Here is an 18241-nt window from a genome sequence, read left to right on the forward strand (position 1 = left end):
ATGTTATAAAAACACGGTGACATTATCAAAAGAAATACAAAATCCTAGAATTCTTTGTGGTCCACACACATTTCGTGCACCCTTCTTTTTCATTAGAACATGAGCTGTAATAAACATTGCCTATTTGTAATCGCCAGTGCACCTTCATCGATAAATCTCCTCCGTTTTAGCGCCCCCTCTCTCTCGTAGGTATCTCTGACCGACGATGTCAGCTTTATCGATGATTCTGAAATCTACATTTCAGTCTTGTCACCGCATTTTGCTGCTATTGGCTAGCGAGATCAGCGAGTCATATTTTAGCCAATCACAGACGACTACGCTGAGTTACAGCCAAAGCTACAAACTCTGCAGTCGTTTGGTCGTCCTGAGAAGCTAGGGAAATGAAAGCTAACACGTGGGAATAGTCATTTACCGTGTTTTGCTTTTACTTCAGGGTGATTTAGTGCCTTCATTAAACCGTGCCTTGTCAACTGCGACTCCGTATACATCTCTGGAGGTGACAGTTCGCTCTAAGCTGTCCGGTGAGCTGTTTTATCTGCCTTATTATGGCGGAAAAAGGAGACGATGATGCTGATTACAGAATTAAAGAGGGTGACTACGTTGTGTTGAAACGAGGAGATATCTTCAAAGCTGTGCAAATTCAACCGAAGAAGTAAGTCTTAATATGTAAAACACAAATTACACATATTATCTAGCTACACAAAAGCCCCAGTTTGATATGTGCCTGAATTTCATAACAGGCAAAAACAGGGTCCAACTAAACCTCATCTCACTAGTGATAGATTATGAACGACATCAACAAGCATATTGGCACTGATAATAAATAATGTTTAAAAACGAAATACGAAAAAAAACCGAATGAACCTTTATAAGATATCGTTACATTTAGTGTGTGAGGGCTATGAAGACGCGCTTCCATGTGTAATCAATATCATTATTATTAATTTGATTGATTTCTGTCTGGTATTTTCACAGGAAGGTGATTTTTGAGAAGCAGTGGTTCTTCTTGGATAATGCTGTGGGAAATTTATACAGCACCACATTTGAAATTTTGTCCGGAGGACTGCAGCCACGGAAGCCCAAGGATACAGAGAGCTCTACCGGTGTGTAATCTGCTGTTTAACAACACACTAGTCACATTCATGTTTGACACTTATTATGCCTAGTATGGCATTTGAATTTGTATAACTATGTGTTTATTTACAGACTTCATATAGGAAAATACTTATTTTTTGTGCAAACTGTTATTCTTTCGTTTTCACTTTGTGTAATCTGTGTGTGCGTGTTCTTTCCAGATGCAAAGGAGGTGGGCACAGACAACAGAAACATTGTAGACGATGGAAAATCCCAGAAACTGACCAGGGATGACATTGAGGCGCTCAAAGAGCAAGGTCTGAAGGGGCAGGTACCAATAATCTTTGAATTACAAACATGAATGGGATAGTATCACAGCACTGCAAGTTGTTTGTTCAGCTTATTGAAGAAAATACCCTGGCAATATTTTGTGTTTCAATATGGCCATCAAATTTCATCACAAGCCAAAACCAACAATGAAAGACGTCTTTATAAACACACTAAAGAGCCACACTGTAGCTTTAATTGAGTCAATCCACATACACAGTCCAGGCACCATTAATACTCACATGTGCACACATTTGTTTTAATTCTTAGCTGAGTATAGTACTTGATATTAACACCATTTACTCTTCTTTGAATAGTTATAGCCCGCCCAGCTATTTTAAGTAATTAATCAGCCTTTTGTGTAACTTTTGTGACCCACTTCTAAAGATTTGCGTACAAGATAGGTCCAATGGGTTCTGTGCTTAGTGCCGCAGGCAGGAATTATAGAAATGTGCCAATGATGCATTGTTGGTTTCTGTAATGTCATGGGAACTTTATCTTTTAAATGATGAGATAAAATGTTGAAGTATAACAAGAGATGAGGCAGTGTGTGTATCTGCTCCACAGGAAATCATCCAGCAGCTTATAGAGAACAGCTCAACGTTCAGAGATAAGACTGAATATGCCCAGGATAAGTACATCAAGAAGAAAAAGAAGAAGTGAGTCACTTTTGATGACACACACACAATCTGTTTCAGCCTTTAAATAATGAACGGTGCTGCAATTAGTGTTATCACTTGTTCCTATCTTGTGCTTTTCCAGGTATGAAAACACTGTGATGATTCTAAAACCGTCCTGTCGCATCCTGGCAATGATGTACCATGGCCGGGAACCAGGGAAGATCTGGTGAGTCAGCACATGGATTAGTAGGATGTGTGAAATGTGTCTTTTCCAGAGCAGAATGAGATGAATATGCGCGTGTTTTCGTGTGTTACAGCCACCTGCGGTATGACACACTCGCCCAGATGTTAACTCTGGCAAACATCCACGCGGGCAGTAAAGTTCTGGTGTTTGAGACGTGTGCTGGCCTCGTGCTGGGAGCCGTCATGGAAAGAATGGGGGGTACGTCAGTCCTGTGAATTGGTTTTTTGTTTTTTTGTTCAGTAATTTTTAAACAAATCCGTTATCTTCCCTTTGTACAGTATAATTGCCCTCTTTTATCTCCTCCTTATCCAGGCTACGGCTCAGTGATCCAAATGTACCCCGGAGGTGAGCCTGTCCGGGCTGGTGTGGAGAGCTTTGGCTTCCCACCACATTTCCACGATATGCTGCATGACTTTCCCATCTGCCGTGTCAATGCTCTTCTGGCAGGCACCCTGGACACCACTGCCAAAGATCCCAGTGCCGGTAGAGGTAGCCTTTTTGTTATTATTTTTTATTAAAGACCCTCTCCAAGATGTTCATAGCCTTGTTTAAAGAGGATACAGACTAGCTACTAGCTGGTGCTAAAATGCCAAAGAAAACAAAACCTGGTTACTACTTTAACATGCTTGTGTTCCTCTGATGGTCATTTGATCTTTACAATCGTTTCCAATCAGAAGTACAAAAATCAGTCAATTATCATGATGCAGATCTATTCTATGGCATTCCTCTGATATAGATTATCTCCTTCAACATTACAGATTCAAAGCAGTCCAACATGGCTGCAGAGGAGACGCAAAACCAACCTGAGGCAGAGCAGCAGGGCAGTCCAGCGGAACAGAGCATGGAGACAAACAGTGCTGCAGATGGCAGCCATGATCAGGAGAAAGAAGAGAGGGAGAAACGCAGAGAAGCCAAAGTACGTCCACTGTATAGTTAAATCAACATCCATTATGTTTATGTTTTCATGCCTTCGTGTTTGTAAGTAGCAGGAACGCGCCTGCAGTATCAGAGTTGGATGTGACAGAGGTAGACAATGCCCGGACTCCATGTTGTGTTTTGTTTTTTTCTAGGCTCAGGAAAAAAAGGTGAAGCTGGAGGAGAAACGGAAGAAGCTGGCAGCTGCTGCTGCCCTGCTGGAAGGCAGGAACGCCGACGGGTTGGTGTCAGATTCAGTTTCTGCTTTCCAATTTCTGTTTCTCTGCACCACTCGGCTCCTCTCACCGTCAGCCTCTCCTCCTCCTCCTGCTCTGAGTAATAAACAACAGTAATTAAAATAGATCTACAGGAGCGAAAAGCCGATGATGATTAAAGTATGGTTGAGTCTGTCAATGGAAGGCATGATAGACGGTTAGCCTTCCTATGAGCTCACATGCAACGATTAGCACAAAACGTCCCTACAAGGTGAACAATGTGATTGCGCTGCAGTTTCCTGTCATATACAATGATGAACCTGCTTTATAGCTTTTCTGCGAGGGCGACGCGTGAGCCAGAAGTATTGATCTGGTTAGCCTATTGACTTTCTCCTGAGTCTCCACTACACCACAGCAGCTAGATCATAAGCAGCACCTCAGAGCACGATTTTCCACGCTGTCCTAAATCAGCCTCTTTTACTGACTCTCATCCTGCTTCGTAAAACAGGAAATGGATGACGATAATACGCACTCAATCTATAAGCCTACCTACCATAACTCGCATAAAAGCACTGATAAGCTAAATTGCTATACTGCCCACCTACAGTACAGCTTTCCAATGTGTATGGATTACAGTGTATTTGATATTTGACAGTTTGCTGGATCATCTGTTTGTTTCCTATGTGCAGGTTGGTCATAGCCGGCCGCTTTCACCCCTCTCCAGTGCTAATGGGCCTGCTAAAATTCCTCTCCCCCTCCAGGCCTTTTGTCGTCTACTCCCAATACAAAGAGGTAAGATCACCACTGGTATTTACTAGATTACAGCACTGTTTTCCCACTCTGAGTGAGCATTATTAGTCATCTTAGATCTCTTTTTAGCTGCCGCTGTGCACATATTTTTTATTGCCTTAAGGTCCAGCGGGCAATGTTTTTATTGCATTACTACAACCAACATCCCCCTCACTGCCAAGGAGTTACAATGCCTGTCACGTCCCAGAGCTCGTATACACACGCTCTGTTGTGCTTATGCTGCTAAAAAAGATCACTGTGTGTGTGAGAGTGTGTCGACTCATTGACTCTGCAGTCGTGCTCTTTAATGCGTCTGTTTTCATCTCTCTGCTTCAGCCTCTCATCGAGTGCTACACAAAACTCAAGGAACAAGGCGGTGCAGTGAGCCTCAGGCTGACGGACACCTGGCTCAGACATTACCAGGTAAAGTTCAAACTTTCAGTCACTACTTAACTACAGTTTTTGTTTCACTTATAAAGTTAAAGCTGCTCAAATCAATATTTTATATTAAAGTTGTTTCACATGACGTCTGTATTGGTAAAAGTGTTGCACATAACGGTGACTCCACACAGAATTATCACCATACTCTGTAGTTCCGTTCAGCCTCCTCAGCTCCACTGTCTTTAGTCAGGCTCCCCATTCTCATGGCGTTTTTTTCATCTGAATCTAGCATCAGCAAAAACATGTTACAGTATCTACTCAACACCAAACATCAGACAGACAAAGTTAGTGGCTAGCTGCTTAACATGGTCAAGCATTTAGCATCTAAAGAGCTTTATTTTCACTTGGGAGAAAGCAAAACAGAGAAACAGGAGTGTGTATAAATCCTTAACTTGTCATATGAATAGGTTTTGAAATGCCAACTTTACAAGGTAGTAATTGATCTGTTTTTACAGAGTTTATCACTGGTTGAAAAATCTATCAATCTAGATTTGATGCTAAATAAAGACGACGATTATATAAATCATTAAAAAAAAACATCATTTTTTTTTAAATTAAACTTTTGTCTATATAATATTAGGAAATAAACAAAATAAAACAATATCCCCCAACACAGGTTGACGTCATTAAACTGGTTGCTGGTTCAAACCAATGACTATAAATAAAGATGGATGACGCGTCTCCATCTGCTCTCATTGTACAAAATTGAAGCCAAAACAGCCCCCGTGATGGGTGCTGCCATCTTGCGCACACTTAACTTCCCGAAAACGAAACAGCTTCTTGTGTTGGTCTGAAGCAGACGTTTACAGATATGGAAACTTCAATGACTGTAGTGATTGTTTTAGTTACGTCTCCTCTCACCGTTCCTCCTCTACTCTGCTAATCCTGAACAGATCGGCTGCAGGAGCTGTATTTGTCAACAGAGCTGTCAATCATCCTTTTTACAGCATCAAAAACTAATTAAGAATGAACTTGTCAGAAAAATAAACACTTAAATCACGTAAATCAGCATGATAAGAACTAACTATATTGACAGAAACCATGTTTGAGAAGAATGTAGTTGGACTATTTGCATACATACATACAGTATATAACAAAGCAAAAGAAACAAACCTCCCAGTTTAGAAGCTGAAGCCATTTAATGGATTACAGAATCAAAAGTGCTGCTGATTAACTCCATGTAAATCCTCTTATTGTTTTAGCCCAAATAAATTTTAAGCCACATATATTAGTTGAGCAGTGTTGCTGATATTCCACATTTTGCAGCATCAATTCTTTGCAGTGAGATCCATGTCACTGCCCCTGATCCATTATTCCACAGACTCCCACCATTGCCTCTAGTTGCCCACTCTTTTCTGAGTTTTTTTCTTGTACTTTGTGAACTTTGCAGCAAACGCCTGAAAACAATCTATTTGCATACTCTCAGAGATCAGATCTTCCCCTCACGACCGAAGTGTTATTTCCCCCAGCTCTATCTTAAGAATTAATGTCTCCTGACTGTATGCGTTTCCCCAGGTGTTGCCTAACAGGACGCATCCTCTGCTGCTGATGAGCGGGGGTGGGGGCTACCTCCTCTCAGGAACAACGGTTGCCACGGAACGCTCCAAACCTGCAGGCACCCAGCGTGCTGAGGAACCGGCACCAAAGAGACTGAAACTGACAGACACCGAAGGATAAACGCATACAGACGAATCTTTTGAGGGCACATCACTGATGACCTACAGGGAATCTCCTCCAGCATCGACCTCTCTGATTTGACAAATCGGATTTGACACATCTGGAATAAGGCAGATGGAGTGTCTGTTTTGCATTCATCAGCACACTTTCTCCCCCGTCTTGTGTATTCAGATCAGTGCAGACTAAGGCTAATGCTGAGGAGTTAACTGTAAGCCAGTGTGAGCTCAGTGTGTGTGTTATGTAAGGAACTGCAAAAATAATGTTATGTGTTGAGAGTTTGTGGCAGGTTTGTGTTTTATGCCTTAAAAACAGGTGTGCAAACATTTTTTCCCCGAGTTAATGCTCTCCAGCTTCTAGGTTATGACTTTTTAATTTTGTTATCCCCGCAGGAAGTGCCATTTGTTATATGAGCGTCGTGTCGGTTACATCTGTGTCTGCACAGAATTAAAAAGCAGTACAAGAGAGGCTGATGTGTGAACAGTTTTTTCATCAAGAAATGATTTAGAGATTTATGTTTGGTCCCAGAATAATTTCTTTTATTGAGTGCAAACTGAACAAACTTTTCAGAAGACAGTATTTTGAATCATTTGTCTCAGATATATAGTATTTTCATGGTTTCTCTCACTATATATATATTTATATAAACATCAAAACCATTCCCATGCGGATTAATTTGATGACATCAAAATATCACAAAAACGATGATATACAAGTTGGTAAAATGTTTTTGGCAAGCTCCAGGGTTCTTTGTCTTATTTTTTTGTCTTTTTCAACACTGTAAGCACACTGAAAATGGCGGACATACAGTTAGACAGCAGCGTTTATCCACTGATAGTGAAATGAAATGCTGGCTTATGCGCTGTTGTCATGCAGCTTTGCAGCGATTTTCTGCAGCTCCAAGTCCATGGCTGCCAGGTTTTCCAGCTCTTTCTCCTGAAAAACATTAAAATGTATCGTCAGCAACTAAACTCCATCAGTCTGTTGGGCTTATCTTCCCCAGCCTGCACCAATCTTTACATAATATGCTGAACAAGTGATTTTGGTTAAACATTTTCTTATTACCCGTTGAGTTCTGGTGCGGCAGAGCGCCTTCTCCTCCCTGATTTGTTTTTCTGCTTCAAAGTATGTTACATGAAGTCTCTGCAGGCCGTAGCTCTCTTTTTAATGGGATAAATTTGACTCTGATTGCTCTGGGAGGCGATAATTACGAAGTTCTTGGCGCGATTACTGCAGCTGTCATTAAAAGCTGGTGCAGAAAGTGCAAATATAAACAAGGGGACAAACGAGCCGAGAGAACTAGTGCTGAAAAGATTTGAGCGAGGCAATACAAACAACTTAAATGTATGCCAGAGTTGAGGAACGAGTCACTGCCCATGAATACACTGGTGGAAATTTCATCTGTTTTCAGGACATGCTCGTGGTGGATGGTTCTTGATGTGTATTTGCACAGATGCATATTCACTGATGCTCTGTGGCTCTAAAGGCTAAATGCTGACATGTCCATGCAGACAAGAGAAACAGTGTGTTGGAGGCACTGGATGTGCTCCATGGTTTTACAGGGTCAGCTGAATATATTTTCATTTAAAAGCCTGCAGAATAAAGTGTTTTTACAGGCTGGATCACGGGCGCTTCAACCTGTGAAACATGCATCTATTTGTAAGGATATTTCTGGGTAGATTTTTGGGACTTAAAATGTAAGATTTGCATGAATTCTAAAATATCCTCTTCTTTACTAAGTTTCAGTAACAGACATGATTGTCGGTCAACTATAGTCCACACTTAAGGTTAAATAATACATTTTCTAGACTTCAGTTTGAGGGTCTAGTTTGTGCAGTTAGCGAAAGCAGTTTTTACCTCTTGTGCCGCAAGTGCTTTCTGCTGCGTGCTCCTCTTTGCCTCCTCTTGATTGGAGTGGTTGGCCAGATGGTTTATTTTATAACTCAGCAACTTGGCCAGTTCATTCATCTAAACACATCAAAAGCACATCCAGATTATGTCTAGAAAATACGATGCAGGCCAAAATAACGATCTGCTGATCCAAATAGAAAACTGACTGATGTTTGGTCAGTGCATTACAATTTTGCATACAGATGCAAAGGATATATTTTGGAAGCTTTTTGGAAAGTGAAAGCTAAAAAGGTTAAGTCTTAAAGTCTCAAACAATTTGCAAGTACATTATTTCTGTTTATATGCATCATGCCTACCTTTGTTGAGGTGGCGGCGTGCTCATCTGAATCCCTTTTAAACCAGGCAGGATGGTAGTAGCCTCTGAAAATCCAAGGATTGCGCTTCTCTGCCAGATACCTGAAAAACAGCCTCAATTAGATGTTGCAATTTTTTTCTACCATCAATTTGAGCAGCACATGAACACTGCTCAAAGGGTTTGTTCATCTCTGCTGCAAAATTTAGTTTGGATCTCTGTCTATTGGAGACTCTAGAGTGTTTGGTGCTCCAGGCTGCGAGGGAATCAAGTTGCAGAATTAAAGAGCAGAAGTCGTTAGATATGATGAAAGTACCTCAGAGCGTCGTCCCTGTCCTTTGCCGCCTCCTCATTTTCCTCTTTGCCATGTCTTTTGTCGAAGCCCCAGTATTCCTGGCTGCGCTCCCCCTCCGGCTCTTCTCTCTCCTCTTCCCCACGTTTTTGTCTCCTCTGGTGGGGCCTTCTGGACCTCCACTCCCTCTTGTCTCTTCCAGTGTCAAAGTCCCAGTACTCTTGGCTGCGTTCTTCATCAGGTTCTTCCCTGGCTTCCTCCGAGAGCTCTTCATCACGTTTGTGTCTCCTCTGGTGGTGTCTGCCAGCTCTCCACTCTCTTTTGTCTCTTCCAGTGTCAAAGTCCCAGTACTCTTGGCTGCGTTCTTCGTCTGGCTCTTCTCTTGCTTCTTCTGAGAGCTCCTCATCACGTTTGTGTCTTGTCTGATGAATCCTGCCAGGCCTCCAGCTCCTCTTGTCAAGGCCCCAAGATTCCTGGCTGCGTTCTTCCTCTGGTTCCTCTCGTGCCTCCTCTGCAAGTTCTTCGTCACGTTTGTGTCTCGTCTGATGAATCCTGCCAGGCCTCCAGCTCCTCTTTTCAAGACCCCAAGATTCCTGGCTGCGTTCTTCTTCAGGCTCTTCCCTGGCTTCCTCTGAGAGCTCCTCATCACGTCTGTGTCTCGTCTGGTGAATCCTGCCAGGCCTCCAGCTCCTCTTTTCAAGACCCCAAGATTCCTGACTGCGTTCTTCTTCAGGCTCTTCCCTGGCTTCCTCTGAGAGCTCTTCATCGCGTTTGTGTCTCGTCTGGTGAATCCTGCCGGGCCTCCAGCTCCTCTTGTCAAGACCCCAAGATTCCTGGCTGCGTTCTTCTTCAGGCTCATCCCTGGCTTCCTCTGAGAGCTCCTCATCGCGTTTGTGTCTCGTCTGGTGAATCCTGCCGGGCCTCCAGCTCCTCTTGTCAAGACCCCAAGATTCCTGGCTGCGTTCTTCTTCAGGCTCATCCCTGGCTTCCTCTGAGAGCTCCTCATCGCGTTTGTGTCTCGTCTGGTGAACCCTGCCAGGCCTCCAGCTCCTCTTTTCAAGACCCCATGATTCTTGGCTGCGTTCCCCGTCTTCCTCCCCATCATCCCCACGTTTGCTGAGCTGCTTGTAGTGGTAGCGTTGTAAGTTGCCATGCCTTTTGTCTACATCCCAGGACTCTTGGCTGCGTTCCTCCTCTGGCTCCTCCCTCTCGTCCCCTAAAGGTTCCTCATCTCGTTTGTGTTTCCTTTGGTGGTGTCTCCCAGGCCTCCAGCTCCTCTTGTCTCTGTCTTCTTCTTCATCTTCTGATCGCTTTTCCAACCCCCAACTCTCCTGACTGCGCTCGCCGTCCTCTTCTTCTTCTTCTCCTCGTTTGTGTTTCCTTTGGTGGTGCCGTCCGGGCCTCCAGCCGCTCCTCTTCTCCCGCTCTGTTTCTTCTTCTTCCTCTTCGTTTTCATGTCTCTTCTCCTTCTCGTCGCCAAAGCTCCAGGATTCTTGGCTGCGCTCGTCTTCTGGTGTGTCTCTTTTTTCCTCCACGGTTTTCAGGAGAGCCTCAATGTCTTTGACATCTGCTTCCTTTGCCCCAGGCACCTCTGGTTGACCTTTGACCTCCTCGGCAGTTTTCTTGTCCAGTGGGGCATGTTTAACCCCTGTGAAAGAACAAAGGAAGATCAAAAGAGGTGTAAAGATTCATTTTTATAGGTCATAGGTTCAGGTCGTCATTGATTTTTGCATTAAATTCAGCCTTTAGGTTAAATCCAATATTTAGTTTCAGTTAAGCTACAATTTATTGGAGAATAAGGACCTTGGCTGATGAGAATTGATGTGAAAATGTAAATGATCTTAAACTGTAGGCTCTTTATGTCCCATGCCAAGATATTCAATTTCTTTAAATGTTTGAATCAGCTAAATGCCTGCAGGACGTGACAGCTCAAACGTGCTGCGTCAACAGTATCCTTGATGCTTCAAATTTGCTTCTTTACTATCTCCATTCACACGAAAACCCTGCTCGTGCTACAAACCTGCTTGGAGAATTTCTTTGCAGTCCTGATCCAGCTGGGAGTCCGGTTTGGAAAGAGCTTTGGACAGGACTTCAACCAGGCATCGTGTTACCTGAAAATAAACATTAAAAAAACATAAATATCTGCTGCAGCTTTTTGCTTCGTTTAATTTCTGCTCAGCTGCTACTTTAATCTTAATGATACAATAAAAATAGAAAGGCATACCACATCTTCTCTTTGCCCTTCTTTTCCTACTGGAAGCGCTAGATTTTCTGCATTACGAAAAAAAAAGTATTTGTTAGTGAAAAAGCACGAGGTGAAATAGCACGAAGAAAATGCTTACATATATTTAAGTGAAAGAACCGTCCGTGTCTCTGTCCATGGTCCTGAACCGCGCTCACTAACTTCCACTACTCTGCAAGAATTCAACTTCTTCACTTACCTGTCAAAAGACCCACAACCGCAACGAAAACAAAAGTAAGTCTCATCTTGGCGGGTTGAAGGTAAATCCAAGAGAATGTGTGAAGAAGCACCGACTCCCGTCCACTTCGCAGCGGCACGAGAGAGGTGCGCTGACTCGGCGCGTGCTGCTCTGAGGACTGGAGCCGAGGAGCGCCTCATATAAAGAGAGGAGTGGGCTGGAGGAGCGTGGGAGGAGGGCTTTAGGCTGTGTTAATGTCATGACTCATTAGACCTGCAAAGACGGTGTCCTGAGTGAGGTTTGATGCATGCACAATGTCGACATTTTGCGGAAAGTGGATTAGTAATCTAGTTAGTGTCACGGTTCTTTCAGGTGATAATTTAATAGATTCAAGAGACAGTGGGAGGGGTGTTTGTTTTTAATGCCATGAGGTGCCTGAGGACAGACAGACAGGTGCAGGGGTGGACACAACATCACGAAGCTACTTTGTAAAGATTTGTATCCTCAGACGAAGTTTAGTCCTCTCAGCCTGGGTTTAACCTGCTGCTGGTTGTATTATTCCAGAGGGACAAGGCTAGTTTCCTCCCATTCCGTTCATTGCATGTTTGCTGTATTGTATTGCATTGGATTGCAGACCTCCTCATAATATTTTGCCCTATTTTTTTTCCTTTTCCTTCTAGAAGAGGCTTCCCCCAGTCTGTGGCTGAAGTTATGTAATCCCTCCTTATTCTCAACTGCAATGTTGCCCTACATTTCTCGTGGGCTTAAATGATTCAATGTCGGCTAATATACAGTAAATGTAACAAGTTAAAGCACTGACACTGATAAACCATGAGTCAGAATTTGTGACTCTTCAATAATTTATTCAGCCTGCACCACATCCCAGCCACGGTTTCCCATGGGTGCTTATGGGCTTCAGCTTCAGTTGAGAAAAACTAGTTAATGGAGACACTTAGATCAATAGTTTTAGTGGTTGACACCGTGTTAGAAGGTTATGTTCATTGTTTTCTGTTATTCATTGTTCCAGTTGTAGTAGTTAGACATACAAACACTGTTGCTCTGATTAGGAGTAGACTATGTAAGAGCACAGCTACATAAAACATGAAAAAATATTGCATGGAAATGTGATCCAAACTTTTTCTTTTAATTCCCAGCTTCCCCTAAAACTAGGTTGTGCATGAATATGTGTATCTTAATCTGCGACTGCTGCTGTCTCCATAACAAAGTGAATGGATTGGGATGAGCTGACATGTGCAGCGACGGAGCTCAAACTCAGTCAGCTCGGCTCAGCACGACTCAGAACATCCAAACTGACAACTGCTGGCATCTTCTTTTTTGGCACTTTGCTTGATTTCTTGTTTTTCTTCCTTGTACTGCAATTTGTTCTACTCCAGAGAACATATTTTTTTCTTCTAATGCAAGAAAAACAAATCAAAAAGTGCCCCTTGTGTGACCTTTTGGAACGGGGTACCATACATTCTCATCTATAGGGCCTCTGTAGATGCATTAAATGTATGGTGATGACAATCTTTACATGAGATGTTTACACAGCAAGCGCTGACCTTTATGTATGGCAAAGTACGTTCAAATTCAATCATGTCTTGGAAACCATGCGCCCAGAAACTGCAACAGCTGCAAGCAAAATGAGAATATCGTGCTCCATAAATCTGCTCCCTCGCCTGTGCTTCTCGTACGTACATGGCCGGTTACTGACATCCATCTTCGTTACTGCAGACAAGCTCAATAATGGTAACTGAAATAATTACTAGTCAGAACATAAACGTCAGATATCCAAGCAAGATGCACTGATCCAAAGCAAACCAGTGAACCCAGTCCTTTGTGTGGGTGATAGATTATCACATGTTGTGCAGCAGCAGCAGCATCAGCAGCAGGGTAGCAGTGCTCTGCAGTTTCCTCTGCCATCCCCAGAGAGGAAGTCATGTCTGAGCCTTAGTTCTCCACTGTGAGCCATCCAGCCACTAGATATCAAAAGCACTGAAGCACTAAATTATACAAGTCCCATGCTCGGAACAATGTGTGTGTGTCCATGAATGCGGGTGCACTCACGTGTGATGCTGTGTATGTGTTTTTGTGGCCTTACTGCCACTGCTCCAGGCCTGATTAATATTTTAGTGAGCCATGAAGCTATAGGAGCTTAAAGGAAGTGAAGTGAGAGGAAAAGCTCGATGTATTCAGACAGGCTCTGCGAGCACGACTCCGTGAGATCGGCCCCTGTCTGCCAGAACACAACCCCCTTTCATCACGACCATTTACATGTATGAACAAAAGCGAGTGGCTCACGATGAGCACAATGCAGAGCGCCGCATGAAAGCCTCGGCTGGGCTTTGATCTCTGGTGGGGACAAGCTTTATGTTTGGCTCCAAACTACTGAGAGACTTTGATGATGGTCCAAGAACAATAGGGAAGTCTGTTTGTGGTCATTTGTGATCAAATGCACTTGATTTTAATTCTATCAGTTTAATGCATCATCATAGTCTGACTTTTTGTTGGGAAAGAGGAATTTTTATTTTCCACCACAAGTCCCTGAGTGCAATCTCATGGAAGATATAAAGCAAAGTTCTCACTTATTAGCAAACCATCCATCCCTAACTTGAAATAAATCATCTTGACAGCTGTTTACAGTCTGACAGCCCACTAATCAAAAAGTATTAACACAGAACTTAATAGCTTTAAAATGAAAACCCAAAAAACAAGAACTTCTGAGCTGCTTTAAAAGTCCAGCCAACAGGGAGCAAGTAGGGCCCCCTTGTGTGTGCTGCTGTTTTTGTGTTAATATCAGAAATAAAAACAGAAATAAAATGAATAAAATAAAATAAAATGTTAATTTATATTAAGAGCTATCAATTTTCAGTTATTTCTCAATCCCCATGGCCAACTTGCTGGAGAGCCCCAGGTTGAACTATTTTTTTAGCCACCCCAGTGGCATAGCTCTAGGGATGATAATCCTGTTGGTCGCAGTGAAATATCCCGGCAGCTATGTGATTCATTGCCATGAAGACCGATCCTGCTAATTTGAGTGATCCCCTGGCCCTGACTTCTATGCACTGCCACTACCATGAGGTTGGCATTTCTGGTCTTGAGTGAAGCGTCTCGACAACTGATACATTCATATCCCCCTCTGAGAATTTTGACAACTTTGGTGAAGCCTTTGTCATCTAACACACAATCATCCGGTCAAAATGTTGTATTTGTCCAATACTTTGATCGAATATCTACAAAGTTAATGACATGTTAGCATGTTAAATAAGATACTAACATAGTGAACATGGCAAGTATGATCTCCTAAACATCAAGCATTCTTATTGTTAGCATATTAACATGCTAACTTACATGCTAAGATGGTGCCAAGAGTGGCCCAAACATTACCTGCAAAACAAGAGCATATTAGCATTGTAGTTATGAGAATAGCGTATTAACTGGCATACGAAGATGATAAATGTGGAAAAGAGCATACCTCCTAAACTTCAACATGTTAGCGTTGTAATTGTGAGAATGCTAGCATGCTAGCTTGCATACTAAGATGATGAACGTGGTAAACATTACCTGTAAAACTTTGTCACTTGAGTATGTTAGCATGCTAACTTACAGATGGTGAACATAGTAGCCTAAATACTACCTGAAACATCAGCATATTAGCACTGTCACTGTGAGGATATTAGAATGCTAACTTACATACTAAGATGTGGTAAACATCAACAACTTAATGTCAGCATGTCAGCATCTTCATTGCAAGTATGTTAACATGCTAAGTTACATTCTAAGATGGTGCACATAGTAGCCCAAATATTACCTGCAAAACATCAGCATATTAGCATTGTAATTGTGAGCATGCTAATATACTAACTGACACACTATGATGATGAATGTGGATAAGAGAACCTTCTAAACTTCAACATGTTAGCATTGTAATTGTGAGAATATTAGCATGCTAGTTTGCATACTAAGGTGATGAACATTACCTGCTCAATTTCAACATATTAGCATCTTCATTGCGAGCATGTTAACACACGGTAAAAATTACATGCTAAACATTAACATGTTAGCATTGCCAATGTATTGTATTGCCAAGCAAGGCTGTACTTATGCACAGCCACACAGAGCTGCTAGCACGGCTGTAGACTCTTAGCATTGTATGTGAAGTAGGGCTGCACAAGAGAGGAGAACAGGCAGCACAGAATGGGAAGTGTGGTTCGAAATGATCCATGCAGGTGTCATTACAAAGCGGCCTGGTTGTTTATGCATTCATCATACAGAATGATAAAAGGCTCGTACGCTGTATGCCTGACTGTAATGCCACATAGCTGTTTGGTGCTTTATCTTTCTCAGTAGAACCCTGAATAGGACCCAAAAGGCCTGCACAGGATTGAAATGGCCCGTAAGAGGATTCAGCTCTGATTTATTGTGTAATACAGGCTTCGAACAATCCTCATTACCAGACAAGCAGGTGAGGGCTAATTATACCATTTAATAATCAGATTTTCATGTCAAATCATTTAAGCTAATATCACTTTCTCCTTTTGCTAGTTTCAAAAGAATTAAACTCTTTAACAAATATTCTGGACAAAACCATGAAATAAAGTAAAAGCCCACTCTAATTGTCAGGGACTAGGAAGTGTTGAAAAGTTAACTTGTTGTGTTTGCATGTGTGTGTGTGTGTGTGTGTGTGTGTGTGTGAAGTGCATACTGGAGTTCCTTTGCTATCACCCATGAGTATTTTTTATTAATGCAGACTGTTTAAGTAAAATAGTTTCAGTTCATGAGTAAAGGTAAAGATCCTAATGAGGTCTATGGGGAGGGAAAAGATGATGAGTCCAGCTGAAGAAAAATAAATGTGAATTAATTATGAATGAGGCAGAGCGGGCCAGTCATTATTAATATTGTGGCAACCCTAAAAGTATATTGTTCCTAGAAGAATAATGGCCATTAAGCCAGTTACACAAGCTGCAGAGGGGACTGAGTGTGGCACTACTTTTTTGGTGCAACTTGAGCTAAATAATGATGTAACCAGTCATGGGTCAGCTTTTTCGTGATAATATTTGGCTACGTACCTATTTCCCCTTCTTCTGTGACAGCTCCATATCCAGAATAAAATCAATTCTGGATGATGCCATGACACCGGTTGACATTTTGACAGGCCAGGCTGTGAGTCATGGAAGATGTCAACACCCATACATCCAGCCAACACCCCCGCAGCCTGCTTATGGATGTGACACCCGCAGCGCTTACAGTCTTGCAGAAGCGGCTCATTTTTAATGTGGTTTGCTGAAATGTTAGTCACACGCTAAAGGATGACTGCTCAACACAGCGCAGTTGGAAAAATATTGATACGTTTTGTATAACTTACAGCAATATGTTAAATACCAGCATGTGCTTTGTGTAATTCTGGAAGTTTACATGAGTTTTCTTCAATTGATTATATTAATTTATGAGGAATTATTCACATTTTAGCCTCTAACTTAGGCTGTTGCGGTAGTTCATGTTTTTGTTTTGCAATTTCAATTTCAGGTGAGAAACAAAGGATAGCTGAAGAAGGAAATATTAGGAGCAGAGAGTAGGGGGTGACATACAGCAAAGGTCTGAGGGCGAACCTGCAGCTGCTACATCAAGGACTGTAGCCTCTCTATTCGGGGCACCTGCTCTCCCCACTGAGGTAAACCAGCACCCTTACTTCCAATATTCCTATATTTGTAATATTTGTTGTATTTTTATTTTGACTTTAAGCTTGTTAGGCTCTATAACATTTCAGTCATTCTAAACCTAAATAAAAGAGAGGCGTCCTCTATGACAGTGGTTCTCAGCTGGTCTAGGCCTCAGGACCCACCACTGCCTCCTTAATGACAAATCGTGACCCAAATTTCCCAACCACTGAAATTCCTTTAAAGCTCCTGTGGGGAGTTTTTCACTGGTTATGAAACAGACTGAAATTAATATTGATTACTCTATATGAGCTACAAAAGCAAACAAAACCATCAACGACAAGATTGATTATTTCCATATAGTTATTCTTAATGCCTGAAACTGCTGGCCGGGGGTTGGTGACAGATGAAGCGATTGACTGCAAGCTGCCTTTGTTTTCATCTTCTAGGGCAGAAATTTAAAAACAACTTAAGCATGAACAGGACAAAATCAACAAAGAGATAAGAGGTACAACTTTGTCCACAGGGGGCACCAAAATCAACAGAAACTGAAAGTAACTCAAAGAAGCGTTAATTAAAAATGGTGCAGTTTGGACCTGAGACAGCTACCTGACCAGCAGGTAGCAGTGTGAGGAAAATATTTCCTCTACAATTCATTTAATTAGCAGCCTTTTTTTCCCAGAGAAATAAGCTAAAAAAAGTGCAACATAAATGCAACAACTGTAGGGTTCATCAAGTTTCAACAATGTATATGTAACAGTAGCTGGGATTACGCAATCAGTGGATACATGGAGTGTGAATAACAACACTTCTACTGCGTGCAACGCATGTCAAAGGACACCTATTATAATGTGACTATCAAAACTAGGTTAGTCACTGAGAGGAGAAAGCAGGGCTCTGTCTGACACGTTGAGTCCAAGGAGGAAACATGAGGCCATTACTGCAGGTTGAGGGTGTATATTTTAACCCTTTCAATAAAAACATACATTTGAACATTTATGCAATGATGGACTTGTAGGACTAGACTATGATGGGAAATAGCTTTAGCGGTCAACAGAAATATGAGCACCCTACCTCTCCCTCTCTCTGTACCAAGCAAACACATTCACAGGTAGGTGCAGGTGATATCTGCTAGGCAATCATTCAGCCACAGTGATAAACCCACAGACACACAGCTCCAACCACGCACATATCCAAACACATCCACTACCCCTAGTGACCAGTGAGAACATATATCCCTGCCTCTACACATATGTCCTTCAAAATAAAAGCACAGCATAGACTTTTTGGCACAACTTTTTTTTTAAAGAACACATCCGTGACCCACTAAAAACAGCTCTGCGACCCACTTTTGGGTCCCTACCCACGAA

The 18241-nt window shown here is 42.2% G+C and overlaps 2 protein-coding genes across 2 annotated transcripts; one reads left to right on the top strand and one right to left on the bottom strand.

Moving 5' to 3' along the window:
• The first annotated feature begins 381 nt into the window (after window positions 1-381).
• Window positions 382-7099, top strand: trmt6 (tRNA methyltransferase 6 non-catalytic subunit). Its single transcript, XM_069685597.1, has 12 exons — window positions 382-652; window positions 976-1103; window positions 1296-1405; window positions 1969-2060; window positions 2164-2247; window positions 2339-2463; window positions 2578-2754; window positions 3024-3181; window positions 3336-3421; window positions 4085-4187; window positions 4521-4607; window positions 6141-7099. Exons 1-12 carry the CDS (start codon window positions 546-548, stop codon window positions 6300-6302), a joined length of 1419 nt encoding a protein of 472 aa, XP_069541698.1. The 5' UTR covers window positions 382-545; the 3' UTR covers window positions 6303-7099.
• chgb (chromogranin B) lies at window positions 6811-11373 on the bottom strand. The gene is made up of 7 exons (XM_069685596.1): window positions 11236-11373; window positions 11019-11065; window positions 10815-10905; window positions 8819-10442; window positions 8507-8606; window positions 8157-8267; window positions 6811-7235 (listed from the first exon to the last, which is right to left on the bottom strand). The coding sequence occupies exons 1-7, from the start codon at window positions 11279-11281 to the stop codon at window positions 7155-7157; spliced, it is 2100 nt and encodes a 699-aa protein (XP_069541697.1). The 5' UTR covers window positions 11282-11373; the 3' UTR covers window positions 6811-7154.
• Between the last annotated feature and the right edge of the window lie 6868 nt (window positions 11374-18241).

The sequence above is a fragment of the Semicossyphus pulcher genome, unplaced genomic scaffold (assembly GCF_022749685.1).
Source record: "Semicossyphus pulcher isolate SPU_LCO1_2020_fin unplaced genomic scaffold, fSemPul1.0.p SCAF_11, whole genome shotgun sequence".
In the NCBI taxonomy this organism is placed as follows: Eukaryota; Metazoa; Chordata; class Actinopteri; order Labriformes; family Labridae; genus Semicossyphus; species Semicossyphus pulcher.

What these genes read in the sequence shown, in the direction of transcription:
- trmt6 (XM_069685597.1), top strand. Translation starts at nt 546, where the DNA reads ATGGCGGAAAAAGGAGACGATGATGCTGATTACAGAATTAAAGAGGGT. An exon ending in CGTCATGGAAAGAATGGGGG is followed by an intron (nt 2,464 to 2,577) that starts GTACGTCAGTCC and finishes CTCCTTATCCAG; the next exon opens with GCTACGGCTCAGTGATCCAA. An exon ending in AGATCCCAGTGCCGGTAGAG is followed by an intron (nt 2,755 to 3,023) that starts GTAGCCTTTTTG and finishes TCAACATTACAG; the next exon opens with ATTCAAAGCAGTCCAACATG.
- chgb (XM_069685596.1), bottom strand. Translation starts at nt 11,281, where the DNA reads ATGAGACTTACTTTTGTTTTCGTTGCGGTTGTGGGTCTTTTGACAG. An exon ending in AAGGGCAAAGAGAAGATGTG is followed by an intron (nt 10,906 to 11,018) that starts GTATGCCTTTCT and finishes GTTTATTTTCAG; the next exon opens with GTAACACGATGCCTGGTTGA. An exon ending in GACAGGGACGACGCTCTGAG is followed by an intron (nt 8,607 to 8,818) that starts GTACTTTCATCA and finishes GCTGTTTTTCAG; the next exon opens with GTATCTGGCAGAGAAGCGCA.